This window comes from Metopolophium dirhodum, chromosome 7, assembly GCF_019925205.1.
Source record: "Metopolophium dirhodum isolate CAU chromosome 7, ASM1992520v1, whole genome shotgun sequence".
NCBI lineage: Eukaryota > Metazoa > Arthropoda > Insecta > Hemiptera > Aphididae > Metopolophium > Metopolophium dirhodum.
In genome coordinates this window covers 9,128,644-9,147,024 of record NC_083566.1, presented here as the reverse complement: position 1 = coordinate 9,147,024, position 18,381 = coordinate 9,128,644, and the positions used below count along the sequence as shown (strand labels likewise).

The 18,381-nt window shown below is 26.8% G+C and overlaps 1 protein-coding gene across 2 annotated transcripts in view; it reads right to left on the bottom strand.

Moving 5' to 3' along the window:
* LOC132949634 (gamma-aminobutyric acid type B receptor subunit 2) overlaps positions 1-18,381 on the bottom strand; it is a 297,294-nt gene that overhangs the window by 12,951 nt on the left and 265,962 nt on the right. For both annotated transcript variants that reach the window (XM_061020617.1, XM_061020616.1), the window contains 7 exons: positions 15,366-15,541; positions 15,103-15,280; positions 10,122-10,370; positions 9,977-10,037; positions 3,630-3,870; positions 1,259-1,499; positions 646-768 (listed from right to left, as the gene is read on the bottom strand). In XM_061020617.1, coding sequence (XP_060876600.1) covers positions 646-768; positions 1,259-1,499; positions 3,630-3,870; positions 9,977-10,037; positions 10,122-10,370; positions 15,103-15,280; positions 15,366-15,541 — 1,269 coding nt within the window. The remainder of the gene's footprint in view (positions 1-645; positions 769-1,258; positions 1,500-3,629; positions 3,871-9,976; positions 10,038-10,121; positions 10,371-15,102; positions 15,281-15,365; positions 15,542-18,381) is intronic.

Genomic DNA, 18,381 nt, shown 5'->3' with positions numbered 1-18,381 from the left:
TTCAAGTTGATATATTAGATTAACGTAAAGCTTATTTCATCTACATTATTAGAAATATAAAATGTAGTATTTTTAAATAAGTTTTGTTCATGATATAAATAGAGATTGTTTATTAAACACATAATAATAAAAACAAAAAAACAGCAATTTGAATAATATTGAAATTATAATCATTGTGTACCTAATTTACTTGATGGTTTCCAAACACAATTTAATTTGCTCTTCTATTTGTCTACAATTTGAATTTAATATTAAACTTATATACTATAACTGATTACTAGAACGTGTTACTATATGTACCTATGCGGCTATGCCACGTTAATATTATATACGCACCCTCATCTAACTTCGTTTGTAATTTAATGGTCAGTTTATAATATTTGAATAGAAATTAAACTTTTAAGTCTAAAATATTTGAATATGTCAAGTAGTTAGATAATATACTGAAGTTTAAACACTAAACTGTTACGTATATAAATGTAAAATTTACGTTTATGTAGGTATTTCTATGTTTAGTGTGAAAGATATTCGTAGGTAGTTTTAAGGCTCGGGATTATGAAGGAAAACAGTACCTAGGTTATGTCATTGTATACATGAGGTCGATATATTTTAATATTCGCTGCCATGCTTCAAGTTTTTACTTACGTATGATTCCATTTGTTTAGTTTCCCTGTAAAATGGATCTGAAAACTGCCACGTGAACATTATTCCTAAGTCGATGCATAACAATATGCCAACCATGAGGAAAAGCTGTGTGTCTTTTACGATCTGTAACGTTACAAATAATTCGTGTTGGTTTAGTACCTAAATAATTTGAAACACGTGTTTTTGATATACAAAATAATAAAATATATACATATTTAATTATTCTATATCTACATAGTATGTATCAAAACATTAAAGATTTTAGTGTTTGATTTATTTTTATTGTGCCTTTAGAACGTAAAGTACTTTATAAAAGTTTGGCGTTGCTGAGAGTATATTTCTAAAACTAATGTATCGTTTTGAATGACTATTGAGATCTGCGGCAACTAAACAAAAAAAGAATAAATAGAATAAAGCGACCATTTTTTTTTCGCATCGATTTGTTCAACACATAATTATATATTGTGTATAATTTTATATTTTTTTATACAATTTATAAAATACCTGGACACTTCCTACTATTTAAATGTGGTAGTCGAATCGCTCGTCGACTCGTTATCATTTTTTAAATGAGATTTTTTTTGGTTCCACCGAACAGTTTGGCTGAGCTCACCTTTTTGTTGATGGTGATGTCCGTAAAAATGGAATGCACCCTCCAGGTTTTCGAGAACATCGCACCGAATGCCAATGAAAACCCGGCCATCAGCAACCATGCCCGCGCCGCACATATGTACGGAAACATGTTTATGCTGGTCATCCGGCTGTTGAGACCCAGAAATATGACACTACTGTACGTCAACATAGCTCCGATGATTATTAAATTGTTCAAGTGGGGGCTGGACATTTTTATGTACCTGCAACATGCGATAAGCGTGTTGTAGCTGTTAATATTATTGCATTGCGCATTACAATTATACTAGTAAACATAATATAATAATGTACATAAATATTAATAATTATCGTCTCTATATATTCTGCAATATATAGGAAGGTACTATTGTTGTACTGGTGATAATTGGCCAATAATTATAATTTCCACGCGTACACAGTTAATGTTGGTCCTTTTATTCGTACAAACATCAACAAACACAGGTTGACAGAAATTTTAAAAAACAAAATTACATTAAACATTTTGTATAGGTAACTTACACAATGGAAATGTGTATACAAATTAAAGTCGCTTTTCAAGTTATTCTCATAACGAGCCATACATATTTTATTAAACATGTTATGACGTCTAAACGATAGCTTTTTTCAGTTTTTTTCGTGGAATATAGTTTTATAAAGGTACCGTTTAATAAAATACCTACTTCAATGAATATGAGTTTGTAACGTTTGTTTCAAAATAGATTATAAACGTATGAATAAAAAAAAGTAGTGTCATACCACCTGTAAGATGTTTCTTTACACAAAAAGAAATAAAAATTAATTTAATAAATACAATTAAAAAAAAGACTATTATTTTAGTATAGATCTATATGCAGTTTAATTGCTGTCGTTCCCCATTGAAAGGATCACTGTGTGGTTTGAAGCAATTGTTTCCTTTGTTATCACCTACGTGGTTAGACATAAGTACGTTATAAAACATTAACAGAATACTCAATTACAGCATAATTGTTTCAAAACTATAAAATTAATATTAGTTATATTAATTTATAATTTACTGGCTTGAAATAATAAAATTAATTTGGATTACAGACATTGCAGTGCAAAAATTAAAAATATTCAAAATACGCTGCACGCGCAATTAGGAAATATCAGGATTTAAGAAGAGAGTAGGTACCACGTTTTATTTGAAATAAAATAGATTATGGAAAGAATAAATTATAAAATAATCATTCTTAAACTCTATTTAGTAAATAATATTAGTATAGTAATAGTACGACAATCGTTACAAGTACCAAGAAAATTAAATTAATTATATTAAAATTCATCAATACACGATTTTGTTTTTAATATTTATAAATTAATAATGTAAAGATATTTTTTTTATATTATGTGATACATAAACAATTAATTTTGAATGTAAGTATATATTATATTCGCTAATATTTTGATAAATAAATTAAGGAAATATAATATTTTATTTTAAAAAAAATTGTTTAAAATAGTAAGGTCTGTTGAGTGTTGTCTGTTTATTATTTGTGGACAAATTATTAATTTTATTTTATACACTATAATTAAAGGACTTGCGTCAGTAAATATAGGAGCCTGAATTAACGAATAAGCTTAAAAAGGTGGTGGAGTCGGGGCCTACTAACTTAATAACCAACATGTTGTAACATTGTAATTGTATAAATAATCATTCTAACAATTAATTTTTTTTTTATTTAGTAATTTAGATTATTACTCTTAGCAACTGTTAAGTTCTTTCACCGGAAGGTCCCTAAACTCGTTACTCAAGTCATATAACGACTGTCATCATTTACACTTATTCATTTTGTAATATGTAACAGCTTGTGGATTATATTATGAAGTAAAAAAAAAAATTAATTATATACATGCAAAATTTAATTTTTAATGAATATTTACATTAATTATACTTGCTAAGTATTTAAAAATAAAATTATATAATGGCTTTCGTAAATGAATTTTTTTAGTGCTTCTTTGATATTGTTCGGATCTTAAAACATTAATTTACGTGCGTAATTTGTTATATTTTATTATATTTTGTTCACTAATAACATTGACATTTGCATAATTTTAAATAAATTATTTAATTCAACACAAAGGGTTTAAAAATAATACCTAATTACTAAATCCCAAATATATTTTTGATATTAAAATAATTGAATTTAAGTTATATCTACAGTACCAATGTATTCGTTACATATTTCACATTTGGTAACTTTTATACACATTATTTTTCCATTTTTCAATGGCTGTAGGTTAAATTAATTTATACCGAGTAAGTTAATTGTGGCGTACGGTTTATTCATGAAGTTTTATTTATAATTTATATAGAGGCCGTAGACACCACTTACTTTTGATCTCTGTACCGTATGTTGACAATGAGGAACGCAGTGGCAATGACGATACCAACGACCGCCGCAACGGCAAGTCCTATGTAAACGCCTACGTTAACATGAGAGTCTTCGTAAATAGTAAGAGTCCGATCTTTAGGTGGTCCTTTGCCACCGGCTCTCCACTTCACTTCTTCGCCGACACTCAAGTCTAGTGTGCCCGTCACTCCGTTATACTCTCCAATCTTCACTTCTTTGTCCCCTAAAGTAAAGTAAAATTTATTTTTATATAAATATATAATATAAGAAATACACGGCTTGTGTGGCAAAACAACAACATTCCAGTGTAAACGACGTGTTATCCCTGTTTTTAATAGGTTAAAGATAGGTACAAAGATATAGAATATAGAAATGTATAATCTTCTTTATACCAAATATTCAAGTAATTTGAATTATAGAGGTATTTCTCTATTCATACTGTTTCAACCAAAATCAACTACCACCTCCCCCCTTATTTACTAATTTAAAGCAAAATATGATATTCATCATGAATATTTTATAATAAATGGGTAGTGAAAATGTAATTTTGCCTCTATGTAGGTACCTAGTAGTTAATCGCTTGGCTTAAGGAGCGTAAAATGGAAATTGTTATATTGAAAATTTAGATCGCCGGTGAAATATTATATAAATATTTAATGATGCAACATAAATAAATTATAGGTAATATTTTTTTTAGATTCTGAGCGGAGAGAGGAAGCTAATGGTTTTACAATGGTGTTTATTTTTTAATTTTTTAATTTAATTTTTTTTATCTTGTATACAAAATTCCTACCAGAAGGAGTGCTTCGATTTCAGCATAAAGTATTTTATCTTTTAGAAAACTAGAGAAAGATGGTACTTTAAAGAGGTCATTTTTTGATTTTCTCAATAGTTATTTAATGCCACGGGAAAAACCACCAACAAATTACGAAAAAGCCTCTAAAATCCTGATTTTAATTTCTAACGCTTTGTTTATCAGTTTATCACCATAGAAACGAATAAAAAATAATCTACCTATATACATATATAAAAATGGATCCCTATTTCCATTGGTCATCGCATCACTCGTGAACGGCTAGACCGATTTCACTAATTATTTTTTTGTTGTGTTCGTAATTTTCAGGAGAAGGTTCTTATGTAATACAATTTTAGGAAAATATTATACCGGAGAAGTATAAAATTTGGATGTCAAAAAATACAATAGCGGCGCCATCTGTCCAGAAAAAAATAAACTAAATAATAATATATTTTTGTTTATTGTAAGGTCGCTATTGGTTATCTATACATATAAAATCAAAATACTACTTAGTCACTGATCGCCGTTACTCAATAACTACGCAACGTACAAACTTAAAATTTGGAATAGAGGTTCTTCTCATTTTTTCACCGTGCAATAAGAATGGATTTGCCAAAATTCTCATCTTAAAGAGGTGCTCAAACAGGGACATTGAAGTTTACATTGGAAATTTTATTTTTATTTATTATTAGTTCCAATAGGTTACAGTCAACAGTAGAAATTATTTGTGTTTATTTACTATCGGTTGCCATTGGTTTTTTGGGCAGATCAAATACAAGCTTGTATCAAATCGAATTATTGAAAATTGCCTACCAAGGTGATTAGTGAAAGAGTTGCTCTTTGTCCGCGATCCGACGTAGTCGGATTGCCTACCAGGGTGGCTGAGTTGCACTTAATGCTGGCTGCAGCATGTTACACCCAAAAGTAGTTGAACAATCATATTTTTTTTAAGATTTGCATTTTTTTACGGGTAATGAAGTGCTATAAAAATTAATTTACCATTAATACCGCTAGCAACATTTCAATACGTTTTCATTAACCGTTTTTTTATATTCACTTGCCGATCACATTAAACGATAAAATTAAAAAAAAAATTATACATATCATCGTCCGAAAACAAAATAAACAACCAATCACGGGCAAAGCTGTGATGATGGTCGCTAGTAATATTATTATAATAATTCAATTTACAGGCTATAATAAATAATAACAATATAAAATATCCAGACCGACAAACCGTCTCCGCTAAAAATCGTTTTTCTTATACAATGATATTTTATCAATGAATTCAAGTCTAATACAATCCATTATACATTGACTCACTTGTAACCTACCGTATAATAGAGCGACATCCACTTACCCGCTTTTTTACATTGAAATCGGTGTAAGAAATAATATTACTTTATAATTTTACTACCAAACCTTAAATATAAGCCATAATTAATTATTACTAATACTACTTAAAATTTACTGTTGATCGAAAAAAACACGTCAGTCCATTAAATGTTCCACTTAAAATTTGATATAAAACTATAAGATATGAATGTTTGATATTTTGAATTTACGATGATTAATAGTACGTAGCCAAATATTTAAAACCAGTTATCAATAATGCTTAATGGTTTTGGATGTATTACAAATATTTACATAGACGTATTTAAATGTTTAAGGATTTACTTGAAGAGTTGTAAAAGTATAAGTTTATTTTTTGTAATATTTTTAAATAAATAAAAAAATTTATTTTTTCTACATTTTAGATTCTGAGCGAAGCGATGAATGTATTGATTTTACAATGATGTGTGTTTTTTTTTTTATTTATTTATTTATTTTTTTAATTTTTTTTTAATTTTTGTGTCTGTCATCACGTTTTAGGACAGTAAAAGTGCTTGGATTTTCTTCAATAGTAACTTTTCTAATAGGAAAGTGAATCTAGTTGGTACTTTGGGGGGTCAAAAGTAAAAATTTCCCAGTAGTTTTCACAAGCGACGTGAAAAACAAAAGAAAAATTAAGGAAAAATGGGAATTTTTACGCAAAATCTGTTTTTGAGAAAATCGAATTTGGTTTTTGGTGTAACTCTAAAACAAATGACCGTAGAGACATGAAATTTTGACTGAATGTTTATATTAGCATTTTCTATACACCATAAAATTTACAAAATATTTTGACTCTTTTTGAGCTGTTTACGGCCATTGTCAGTTTTCAATTTTTTTAGTTTTTTTTTCTATAAATATCAATAAAATTTTATCTGTTGAGTAAAAAAGCTTGAAAATTTAATAGAAGGCTCCTAGGTTATTGTTTCAAAGGCAGATGAAAAAAATTAAAAATCCTTAGTCACAGTTTTTATTTATAAGCATTTAAAGTTCAAATTTTGACAAAATACGGAAAAATCACGAAAAATAGCAAATTATTTTGATGAGAATTCATAAAAATTTTTCTTTTTAAATCTAAAATTTGAATATGTAATATAAGATTACTCATAAGTTTGTCTACCTTTATCAAAAAAAAAATGTCTAGAAGAAACTTAAATTAAATTTTTATGAGCGTCTGAAATTTATATTTTTACAACATTTGATATTTACTCGATTTCTCATGTAACGATTTTCTTATTTTATTGTAATTAAAAAACGAATGACTGTAGATACTTGAAAATTTCACTGAATGTTTATATTAGCATTTTCTATACACCATAAAATGTTGAAAATATTTTGACTCTTTTTGAGCTGTTTACGGACATTGTCAGTTTTCAATTTTTTTAGTTTTTTTTTCTATAAATATCAATAAATTTTTATTTGTTGGGTAAAAAAGCGTGAAAATTGAATATAAGGTTCCTGATATATCGTTCTAATAGCAGTTGAAAAATATTAAAAATACATAGGCACAGTTTTTTTTTATAAGGATTTAAAGTTCGAATTGTATCAAAATATATCAAATTTAAAATTTAATAATTATTTTGTAGTAAGGATTGAAAATTTAAAACAAGGCTCCACGTAAATAGGTTATATATAAATTACTTTATTCACAATAATATCATCAAATATACTTGGTAAAATCATAGGCTGACTGACCGTTTTCGCTCAGAATCGTTTTTCTTATACAATGATATTATATATTTGAATTCAAATTTAACACCATCCATTACGGTGACCCACTTGTAACCTACTGTACAGCAGAGCGACATCCACTTATCCACCTTTTTATAATCAATGCTAAGACTAATAATGGATTTTTAATAAATGATGAATGATATAGGGTGAAGAAAAATTCAAATAATTGAATTTTTTCTTCCTCAGAATTTATAATTAAGTAAGTAGGTATATAGATACTCTACAGAAAATCATGAAGTATCATTTTGAAAATTAATAATTATAAAACGAAAGATTTTCTTTTAAAAATGCGATACAAATGTTAGCTGTACATAGTTAAAATATTAATTTTTTATTCTCATTTAAGTTTTTTTTTTTGAGAAGAAAATATAAGCTAGGACAAAAAGGAAACGATGCCACGAATTATTGGATTCTTTATAATGGTTCATCAAAGAAGGCTATTGTACATAATTTGAATTGAGTAATTTTACCATAAAAATATCTTTAATATTATCCAAATATAGGTACTATTTTAATTATAAAGAACTAAAAATAAAAAGATAAATATTTTAATAATCACGCATTTATGATTACTTAAAATGTTATATCTTGATGTTCAAACCTAAAATGTTATTTTACAACTTAATATCGAAATTTAAGTTCTAAGACAAATATTTACTAATGGAAGCTAAGTTTACTTAATATAATATTCAATTTTGTTGTTATCAACATTTTTTTTTATGTGTGAATGTCGACATAAATAAATTTACTTAAGAAGATGCTGCGGCAAAATGTTGTATACTCTCTATATTCTCACTATCGAGAATTTTTACTTACATTTTGTTAAGACAATTTATCATTAGATATAAAGTGGGTACATAATCTGTTATTGTATGTTTGTTATTATTATAAACTACAGACTATGTATATTGTATATGTTATAGATTATTTGATAATATTGTTTAAATAACTTCTAAGTGCCTTAAACATGTTAAAAATATCACTGTATTCTTTGAAATACTTAAATATGTAAAGAAGAAAATGCAGATATGCAGATATTATAATATACTTTTGTGTTTGGTAACCTTATAAGACTTTTTAAATATTCTGAGAAGATATATTTTTCTATTAGTTAACGTTAAAACTTTTAAAGTTTACAAAGGTGTACCACACATTTTTCAAGGTATTCATTGCCGTTGCACTCCACTATCATCTTTACTTAAAAATAATATTTAATTTTCATAGTTAAGAACAAAATTAATATTCTGGTTTAGAGTATGAAATCGTAATCACTTCATGTTGCGAGTTAAAAATCAAAACTTGGAAGTTTTTTTATCAAAAAATACATGGGTAAAAAATATAGAACGAAAATAAAATATATACCTATTACCTATTACGTATATAATTTTCTATATATTTATATCGATTTCATCTGGAGGTAATAACCTCAATAAACTACTGGACCTTTTTTTAAAAAGTCATGTCAATAGATTACTTGAAACTCCTATAGGCTATAGGTAAAGAGGTAGCTCAAACATGATTTTTTTGGCGAAACTGTTCATATTTATGTATGTTTGTATGTATGTATGTATGTATGTATGTATGTATGTATGTATGTATGTATGTATGTATGTATGTATGTATGTATGTATGTATGTATGTATGTAAATAGATAGGAAGATGGAGACACTGAGATATAGTGACATTTAATGTTTCCGACGTTCTATGTAAAGTATTCTAAGGAATATGAATTAAAGTGTAGAGTTGAGTAATATAATAACCGAGATTAAAGGCCTTAGCATAGGGTAAGCAGTTACACTACTGTTATAATGGATATGATGTTTTTCCACTTTGCCCGGTTGCATTAAATGTCCATTAATATACACTGACCCCTAAACCCTTCAATATTAGACAATAATTTTAAGTGATTAAACATTTAATTAGTCGAGAGTACTAAGAATGTTTGTATTTTAACAACAGGTACTAAACAATCTGGAGTTCAAATAAAATCTCTATATTATTTAGTAAATATATTATTAATATGTCTATGATATTTACTTATGATTGTGTTAATCAATAAATTGTAAAGTGATTTAACCAAAAGAATATTTCAATTTGGCATTAAAAAGGTAATTATAAATAATAAATCACCCTTAGAGAAATGCAAGATATTTTTTTATAAATCACGTGATTTATATTGTTTTCTTTATCAGATATCGGGTTTTGAACCAATATCTGAAATCTGAATAACAGAATAAAGTATGAAATCAGCCCAGGCTTTAGTATTTACATCACTATTGTACTTGGACACTTAGTCTACAGTTTAACTAAAAACTGAAGACAAACTGTTACTCTAGAACATTTACTTCCAAAATATCAATATTCAAGAATGACAAATTAATCTAAAATCTATATTTTTAATAAATTATAAAATTTTACTGATAATTACCTTGAAACTGTTTCAATAATATGCTGGCTTTTCTTTCGTTGTTGTAAAATCTCACTGGACCCTGATATAAATTAAATATTTAAAATTAATCATATACAACAGTAAACACACACAATATATTGTGCATAATAATATAATTTATTACCGTGACTCCTTCGAAACTAGTTTTCGTGAGAGCTTCTAGAAAGAGATCCTCCCACTCTTTGTCCCTGTACTGAAAGTCTGCTATGGTTCTATTCAAGATGCCTTTGTCGTGCGATGATTGGTGCACTTTACGGGCCACTTCCTGTATAGCTAAAGCGGCGGTCCATACCCCGTCGTAGGTGTACCCGTGAAACCTGGAGTATTCACTTCCACGCCTCATGTCGTACTCTTGCTGGTATTCTTTTGAAGTCTGTAAATAAAAAGTACATCCGTCAATTTCGTATCAAATTTGAATCAATTACTCGCATTTCAATCATCTACCGTGTTTATCATATCTATATAATATGTGGGAAAGATTTCTATACTTGGTTGGGTACCTATTCAGTATTTATTTATTGCTGTGGGACGCAATACATAATCAAAATGTAATATTTTTAATATGCCGTTCGGTACCAATGATATTTATGATTTGATCTGACTAATACCAGTCTAATATTGATTAGAAACGTTTTTTTTTATTGAATGGCAATTATATGGTCAACTATGTGTGGCAAGGATTTGTCACTAAAGACCCGGGCGGTCACCCATCAGGAATTAGTGACACCGGCTGGTGCTTGCCTCAGAACACGTTTAGTGACTGAACTCAACAACCACGCCACACCGAGCCAATGTTCTTAATTTATGCGTCTATAAAATGCTAGATATGTATTATGGTGACATTGTTTGTCCATCATTTTTGAATAACAACAAAAAAACAATATCAATTTAGTTAAAAACTGGTTTCCCGTAAAATACCGTTTTTCAATAACTATTTATTTTTTTCCAATTATTTTGAAAAGTAAGAGGAGTCTGTTATATTTTATTCTACAAAGTACTAACTAGATCCAATTTACTTTCAGAAACCATCTTCGAAGTTGAAATCATTACCAATACACTAACTGTTCCACCCAGAATCTAAAATAGTATTTAAGTTTAATAATAAGAAAAAAGAAATAAGCATTCAATGACAGTGTTTTAACTATTTTATGAATTATTGAAATTATTATTATAAGAAAAACATATAAAGTTATTACCTTATTTTCATCGTTAATAATTAACATATTTTAAAGTTATTGAAATTAACATATCAATTTATACAAATCACGTAGGTAATCACTAATCAGTCATAATATGGTAGTAACTTGAGATGACCAAGGTGTTTTATTTTTCATTGAATATTTAAAATTAAATTATTCTGTATAGGTAGATAGGTACTGTTTTAGTTGTAATATTTATATATTATCTAATTTAAATCTGGAAAATAAAACTATACTCGCTGTAATTTTCATTGTGTACAAATAATTAAGAGAATAAGTATGTATTAGTATTCATATAGGTAGGAATGAATACAGTATAATATTATAAATATGATAAATTAGAGAAATAAAAAATGTAAGCAGTAGGAGTGACATTTTGAATATGAACAGTTAATAAATCAACATATGGGTAGTGGGTGCTATTATTTTGTCTTAACTCTGTATACATGTATTCAAACAAAATCAAGGATGTAAAATATAAAATATAATATTATGTCTTATTTTAAACTACACATTACTGAACTATAGAAGTGTATGAATTGGTTACCTAATTGATTTGATTTGTTACCTATGCATGTAAGTACACTGTGGCTAAATTCAATGGTTTATCTATTTAACGATGATCAAATAATTATTCTAAACGAGAAGGTGGGTGTATAAAAGCAATATTTGGTTCGACGGGCAAGGGAAATATACTATCCATTTTTCAAACATTTTACGTTATTTAGTAGAATTTCATATAGGGCAAAGGAGGAAAAGGTATGCCGCACGTATTTTACAGAGCATAAATAATTTCACTGTAACGTCAAGCATTGAATAGAATTTCGCGGGTATATACTTGGGCAATAGCCAGGAATACATTTAAATATTTCTTATGCACAATGTCAAATTTCCCATTAAAATATGGCAAGACATTTTGCCATGCACGTGCAATGCAAATCTTGTTTATACATTTTCTACTTTACATATTGTGACCGTCTCCCTAGAGACTCGTTAGCTAATGTCTTGCAAACTTGTAGAATAAGACATGAGTTCTGCTTATGTGAGATATTCTGACTAAGATTTTATATAGATACTACTCAAATGAAAAATCTACACTAAATATTATGATTATGATTAACACTGGTTTTAAGCTATGAAAGTATATTTAACAAAACACACTTATCGTTATTTTACTGTATTTAATGTTATACATATTAACCTTTTGATTGCATGTTGATTTTTTCATATAGGTATAGGTAGTGTATTCATTTGAATACAAAATATGATAAATGCAATTTAAATTTTTAGAATGGTTCAATGGTTATGACAAGAATTGAATTTGTTTTTCAGTATAATATAACGTATGATTTTATATTTAATTATTTTATTAAATGTTATATTTTACAGCCCTGGGTGATGAGGGTAATTTTTTTTCATTGTTAAAATTGTTTTCACTGTTAAAATTGAAACTAAAAACATTTATCATGTGGTTACTCATTTAACGATAGTCTTTCAAAAATATAGAGTTGTTATAAGTAACCCACATCTATGTAGAATATAGATTCATAGAATATTATGAAAAATATTGGAAACAAATATTAACGGCTATTTACGACCATTTGATACATATGAAAATTCAAAAAAGTTAATTTCAATTTTTCTATTTATTTTCTTTAATCCTCGGTTTATTATATTTTAAATTGTTTTAAACTAACTATTACACATTTTATATGGCCGGATTTTATTTTGGGCAGATGTCCAATTACAAAGTCTGAGTACATTGTATAATTTTTAACAATGGATCGAAAAATAGGAAATACAATTTTAAAATTATTAAAAAGAATCCATCGCAGTAAACCGAAAAAGAAATCTGCGTTACGATTGCTGAGTCACATTATCTGAACTTGTGATGCCCACATTTAATGCTTACAAAATATATTGACTTATAATTTATAAATAGATATTATAACTTTTATTTTACATACAAAAATGTAAAAAAGTAATTCAAATATCATTAAATGCAAATATGTCGTTTGAATGAGACTTTTTGGGTGATGCGAGCGAAACATTCTGGATGAAACAGCATGTCTGTTAAAGACGCGTTCACATCAGTCAAAGTCGTTATTTACATTGTTAAGACTCCACTGAAGGAAAAGGGTGGCGATCGTTGTTTTAAGGGCCACGGGGTAAATAATTTCCACGGTCATTAGCATCGTATTCGCTTTCGTCGCCGCCTGAAAGGAGGCCAACTTTTTTCCCTTCGTAATAGTTCCTTGCACTACCCATATAGCATCTTGGTTTCTCTCTGCAGGAGAAGTAAATTATTTTCCCTTTCTTTTTCATTTCATTTCCTGAGAAACGTGAGTAACAAAGCCGCTACTATATCCACGACGACAGAGGTGGTGTTCGTGCATAGGAGTTAATTACACGGAAAATTCTAAAAACGCGATAAGACGTTTTTTTTTCCCGTTATATCTATTCTACATCAGAAGTCACAATGGTTATGTTGTCTCTGTCGTTTATATTTATCGCAATGTTTTGGAAAACGATTTTATTCTATTTATGGAGCATGACACAGATTCAAAGGGTATGGGTGTAATTATACCAGACCATACATCATTATAATAAAAGTTCCCTCTAATATTATGTCCAAGAAATATATAGAAATAAGTTGTTTGTATTCATTCTTTTAAAAGTTTAAATTAAATTTAAAATGTTATCATGATTCACTCAATAATAATAATAAAAAAAAAACTGTTGTATAGGAAATAGAAATCGAGTATTTGGCACTCATCTCGATTTTATAAATTTAACGTAAATACCTTACACAGGTGAGATTAAAATAATGATGATATAAATTTGAAAGTAAATATTAAAGAAGAACAAACACTACGCTTGAATGCTACGCAAAAATTTTATTTACAGACAAAGTGGTGAACTAGGTAAAAAAAGTTTGCTTTACTTAGTTATTTCATGATATTATTCATATTTCATATTTCATAGGCTATGGTCATCTTATTTTATGGAATATAACATTATGAAATATTTAGTGGTGTAACTGATAGCATTGATTATAAATACTAGTATAGTATACTAATACTAGCTTAGTGAGAGCCCAAATGGTTAAAATCATTATGCAAGCAGCTCTTGAAATACTGAAAATAACTCAATGAACGATAAACGGGGTCTAGAATGCATTCTATCCACTGTAAACTACACAATGTTTCATTTAATAATTTGTAGCTCTTCTGAAATACTTAATACCTATTTAAATATCTAATTTTAAATTAATAGTTTTTTAATTATTAATCGTAAGCCATAACAATTGAAGAGTGGGCTAATAGACCAACATTTTGGGAGGGTATCAAATTTTTATGAACTTTAAATATTTTTTATAAAAAATCTATTTGTTCAATGTTTAATCTAATTAATAAATACCAACATCATTATAAAAGTATTTTTTTTCAGATTATGATATAAAAATATCAAAAGTTAATGATAGTGGTTTAGTCAACATACGTTTTTAGAATATTGCATGTTTTTAAGCAGAAATGTTCTATAAAATATAATCATTTATTTGAAATAATTAGTGTCCGATATTAAATTAATAATCATCATTTTATCATTTATATAATTTTATTATAGTAGATTTTAACTAGTTCTAATATGTTAATCGCCAATGTTTTGGAAATACAAAATATTGGATGCTTAAACAATTTTGCATATCATAAAAAATATTATTTAAATTACCAGGTTCTAATAATATTGTACTGTAAATTCCGAATTAGTTTTTATCAACATTTAGGGGCAAATAGTATTTGAACGCACTGTATTAATTGTGAATTTAAAATTTAAAAAAATTGTTTTACAAATATTAGGTGATCACCATCCGTGATTTATAAAGAAAATAGGCACATTACTCACTATTCCAGACACGGTGATTTCCCCTGTAGTGGATAGAGGCAGATAATCTGTAAGTATGCACCCGTCTAACGCCGCACTCAAATGTTTCACTGGACAAGGCGCTCTCATTTCATTCCACCAAGTTGGACCATAAGTACCCATTATAAGCCATTGGTATTTGCCACCAACCATACCGACCCTAAATTAGCGAAGGTTTCATTAATTAAAATACATCCGACTAATTAAATTAATTTTCAGTAGGTAACAAATCATAATATAATTACCTGTAAGCTTCACAAAATACTTTTCTAGCCCACGTTTCATTGAAATTACCCAGAATTATACGAATATCTTTTTCTTGGAGTTTTTTGATCGGCAGAGACACATCACCGGCTATGTTTTGAGTGTCATCAACAACAAAGTTGTCTTTCTCCAGCATAGCTACCAATTGGTTGTGTGCCTGTGAAAGTAGATAAAATCAGACTGATATAAAAACAACAGACAAAAACAACAAATTATCACTTATTAATTAAAAAAAAATATTCTAATATTTTAAAATTTTAATTCCAGTAGCCATACTGTTTTACTTTTAGTTTTATAAAGTATTAATAATCCAAGATAATAGTTTAAAACTTTAAACATAATAATCAGAATATTATTATATTGTATTTTTAATTTCTGATTCATAACAATATATTATCATATTATAACCTAATACACTCGTGGTAATAATAAATCCTAATGCATTTCAAATGTTTTAATAATATTGTCTTAAATTTTTAATTCTATGAAGTACGTGATGATAATTATTTTGTTTAATACGAGTACCTATGATGGAATTTTTAAATTAAGATTTAAGAACTATTTAATATTTATGTATTATTAATTAAATATAAAATACAATTGTGAAACATACCGTTCAAAATGTGGAAATAATATAGCTTATTTAGGTAGGTACAGAACTTTTTTTATCATTATAATTTATTACAACGTAAATTGAGATTATACTATTATAATAGTTTTAATAATATTCTATCGAAAGATGCTATATTGCTATCGATGACGAAGTCAGTGAGAATAATTTCTCTATTACATAAAAAATATCGATAATACTTTGTTAAATTAAGATTTTCATTTACAGTTCACAGAAAATTATTTAATACTAAAATAAAACCTATTTAAATTATAATAAAATCAAAAAAAAGTATAATTTTGTTAATAAAACACTAGGGAGGAAAATAGTTCTTAAGACGGCTTATTGTTTTAACAATTGAAAACAATAATCTTTGCAGTATTCGAAGAATAAATAAATCGTTTTTTTCTCAAAGATAATTTTTAAAATTACGTTGTTAAAGAATAGAATTAGTTGTTTTGTATATTATATAATATATATCAGGCGTTGAGAAAATGTAGTACTTATATTATATTTATTATATTAAAGTACTAAAATCATCTATATAATGAAAAAAAATAAACTACTATTTGACTGAAAGATTATTCTGACAATAATATTTAGGTAAAATACTCTATTCTATATGAAAATTTTATTTTTTAATACCTTTTGATTGTGTGTATCTCTGGTGTAATGAAAATGCTAATTTTGTTTTCATTAATTTGATATTAAATTTTGTAATATTTTTATATAAAAAAAAAAATGATTTAAAAACAAACTTTAGTATACTATTTAAAATATCTGATCAAATTTTTTATTCTGTTATAAATATATTTTTATTGAATTTATATTATTATTAAGTTTGCATGATTATTCTATGGATAATAATTGATAGTAATTCGGTTAAAGTGTGCCCAGATACCACGTCAATAATTAATTTTATTTTGAAACATGACTAATTATCACTAATTATCATCAATTAAATAACATACAATTTATTAAAATATAATATCATTATTAATTAGTATCTATTTAAACTAATTATGTAATTGAGAATAACGAATATTTTGTATTTAGCTAAAAACCTTATAGAAATAAAAATCTGTAACAATAATAAAATTGTGAAAAAGTATAAAAATATAATTTATAATTTTAGATTCCTAGTGGAGAGAGGAATAATAGGTATATTATTGATTTTTGTATGATGTGTGTGTAATGTGTATAATTGTTTTTTGTAAGTTTGTAATCACGTTTTTAACATTATTCCATGAACACGTGAAACCTATTATATAGCAGAGCGAGTTCCTTGGTTTTTTGTAAAGATAATATTGTTAGTCATAGTCCATAGAAGTAAACAATGCACAATATACAAAATTAAAAAAATTTAAATAGTGTTAAATAATAATTACTAGGTACGTATTGTATATGCTTTATAAATTATAATTATTATTAGGTCGATTTTGGTTTCAATGAAATTTTCAAAAATTATTTAACTAACTGTTTTGTACCTATTAATTAAATTATTTTCTTATAACTTTTTAAGAAGTTTTTAATAGGTATTTTTAAGAAAATTATACTTATATAGTTGCACTTTACATTTTAGTGAGCATGAGAATATAACGAGGAAAAGACATGTTTCAATTAATTTGTCGAGAAAGTAGAGTTTATAAAAGAGATGAAAAGTACATAATATGACAATAAACAATAAAGTAGAAGAAGCTCAAAAAATGCATGTTCGTGTTTTTATAATCAATTACCCTTATTATAATAATATGCTAGGACATGAAAGTAAAAAAAAACATTCTCTAATTTTTTTTAACAAACACTGCACCTGAGACTAGCCATTATATTTAAGACTTGTGTTTTTTGTATATTTTTATTTCAAACGCATATTATATCTTAAGGCTAAAAGAGAAAAAGGGAGGAAACTTCTTAACTGGTCGTTAGTTGGAAGTTAGTTGGTTAAATAAATCATACCACGAAAACTTTTTACTGGCTTGCCAGAAAAAAGTAAAAAGTTGATGCAATAATTATTATAAAATGTACATATACATAATAGTTTAAGTAAGTATTTTAGACTACCAGAAGTTACTATTAATTCAATTAATATTCAGGTCACGTAATGTTAGATAAGTAAAATATTAACAATGTTATTTTTAAAATAAAATACTTATTTTATTTATACAATTTAAAATCTACATCATACAAGAATTTATTATAATATAAGAGTGTGATAAATAAATAAATATGAATTAAATATACGTTTTTTTACTGTATTAGAGAGTCGCAATCATAACTGTTTTTATTTATATTTTTAGTATAATATAGTCGATTATGGTTAAACAATTAATTTGTTCGTATTTCGTTGTCACGTTTGTTAAAAATTAGGCAAAGAGACGAAAATCTAT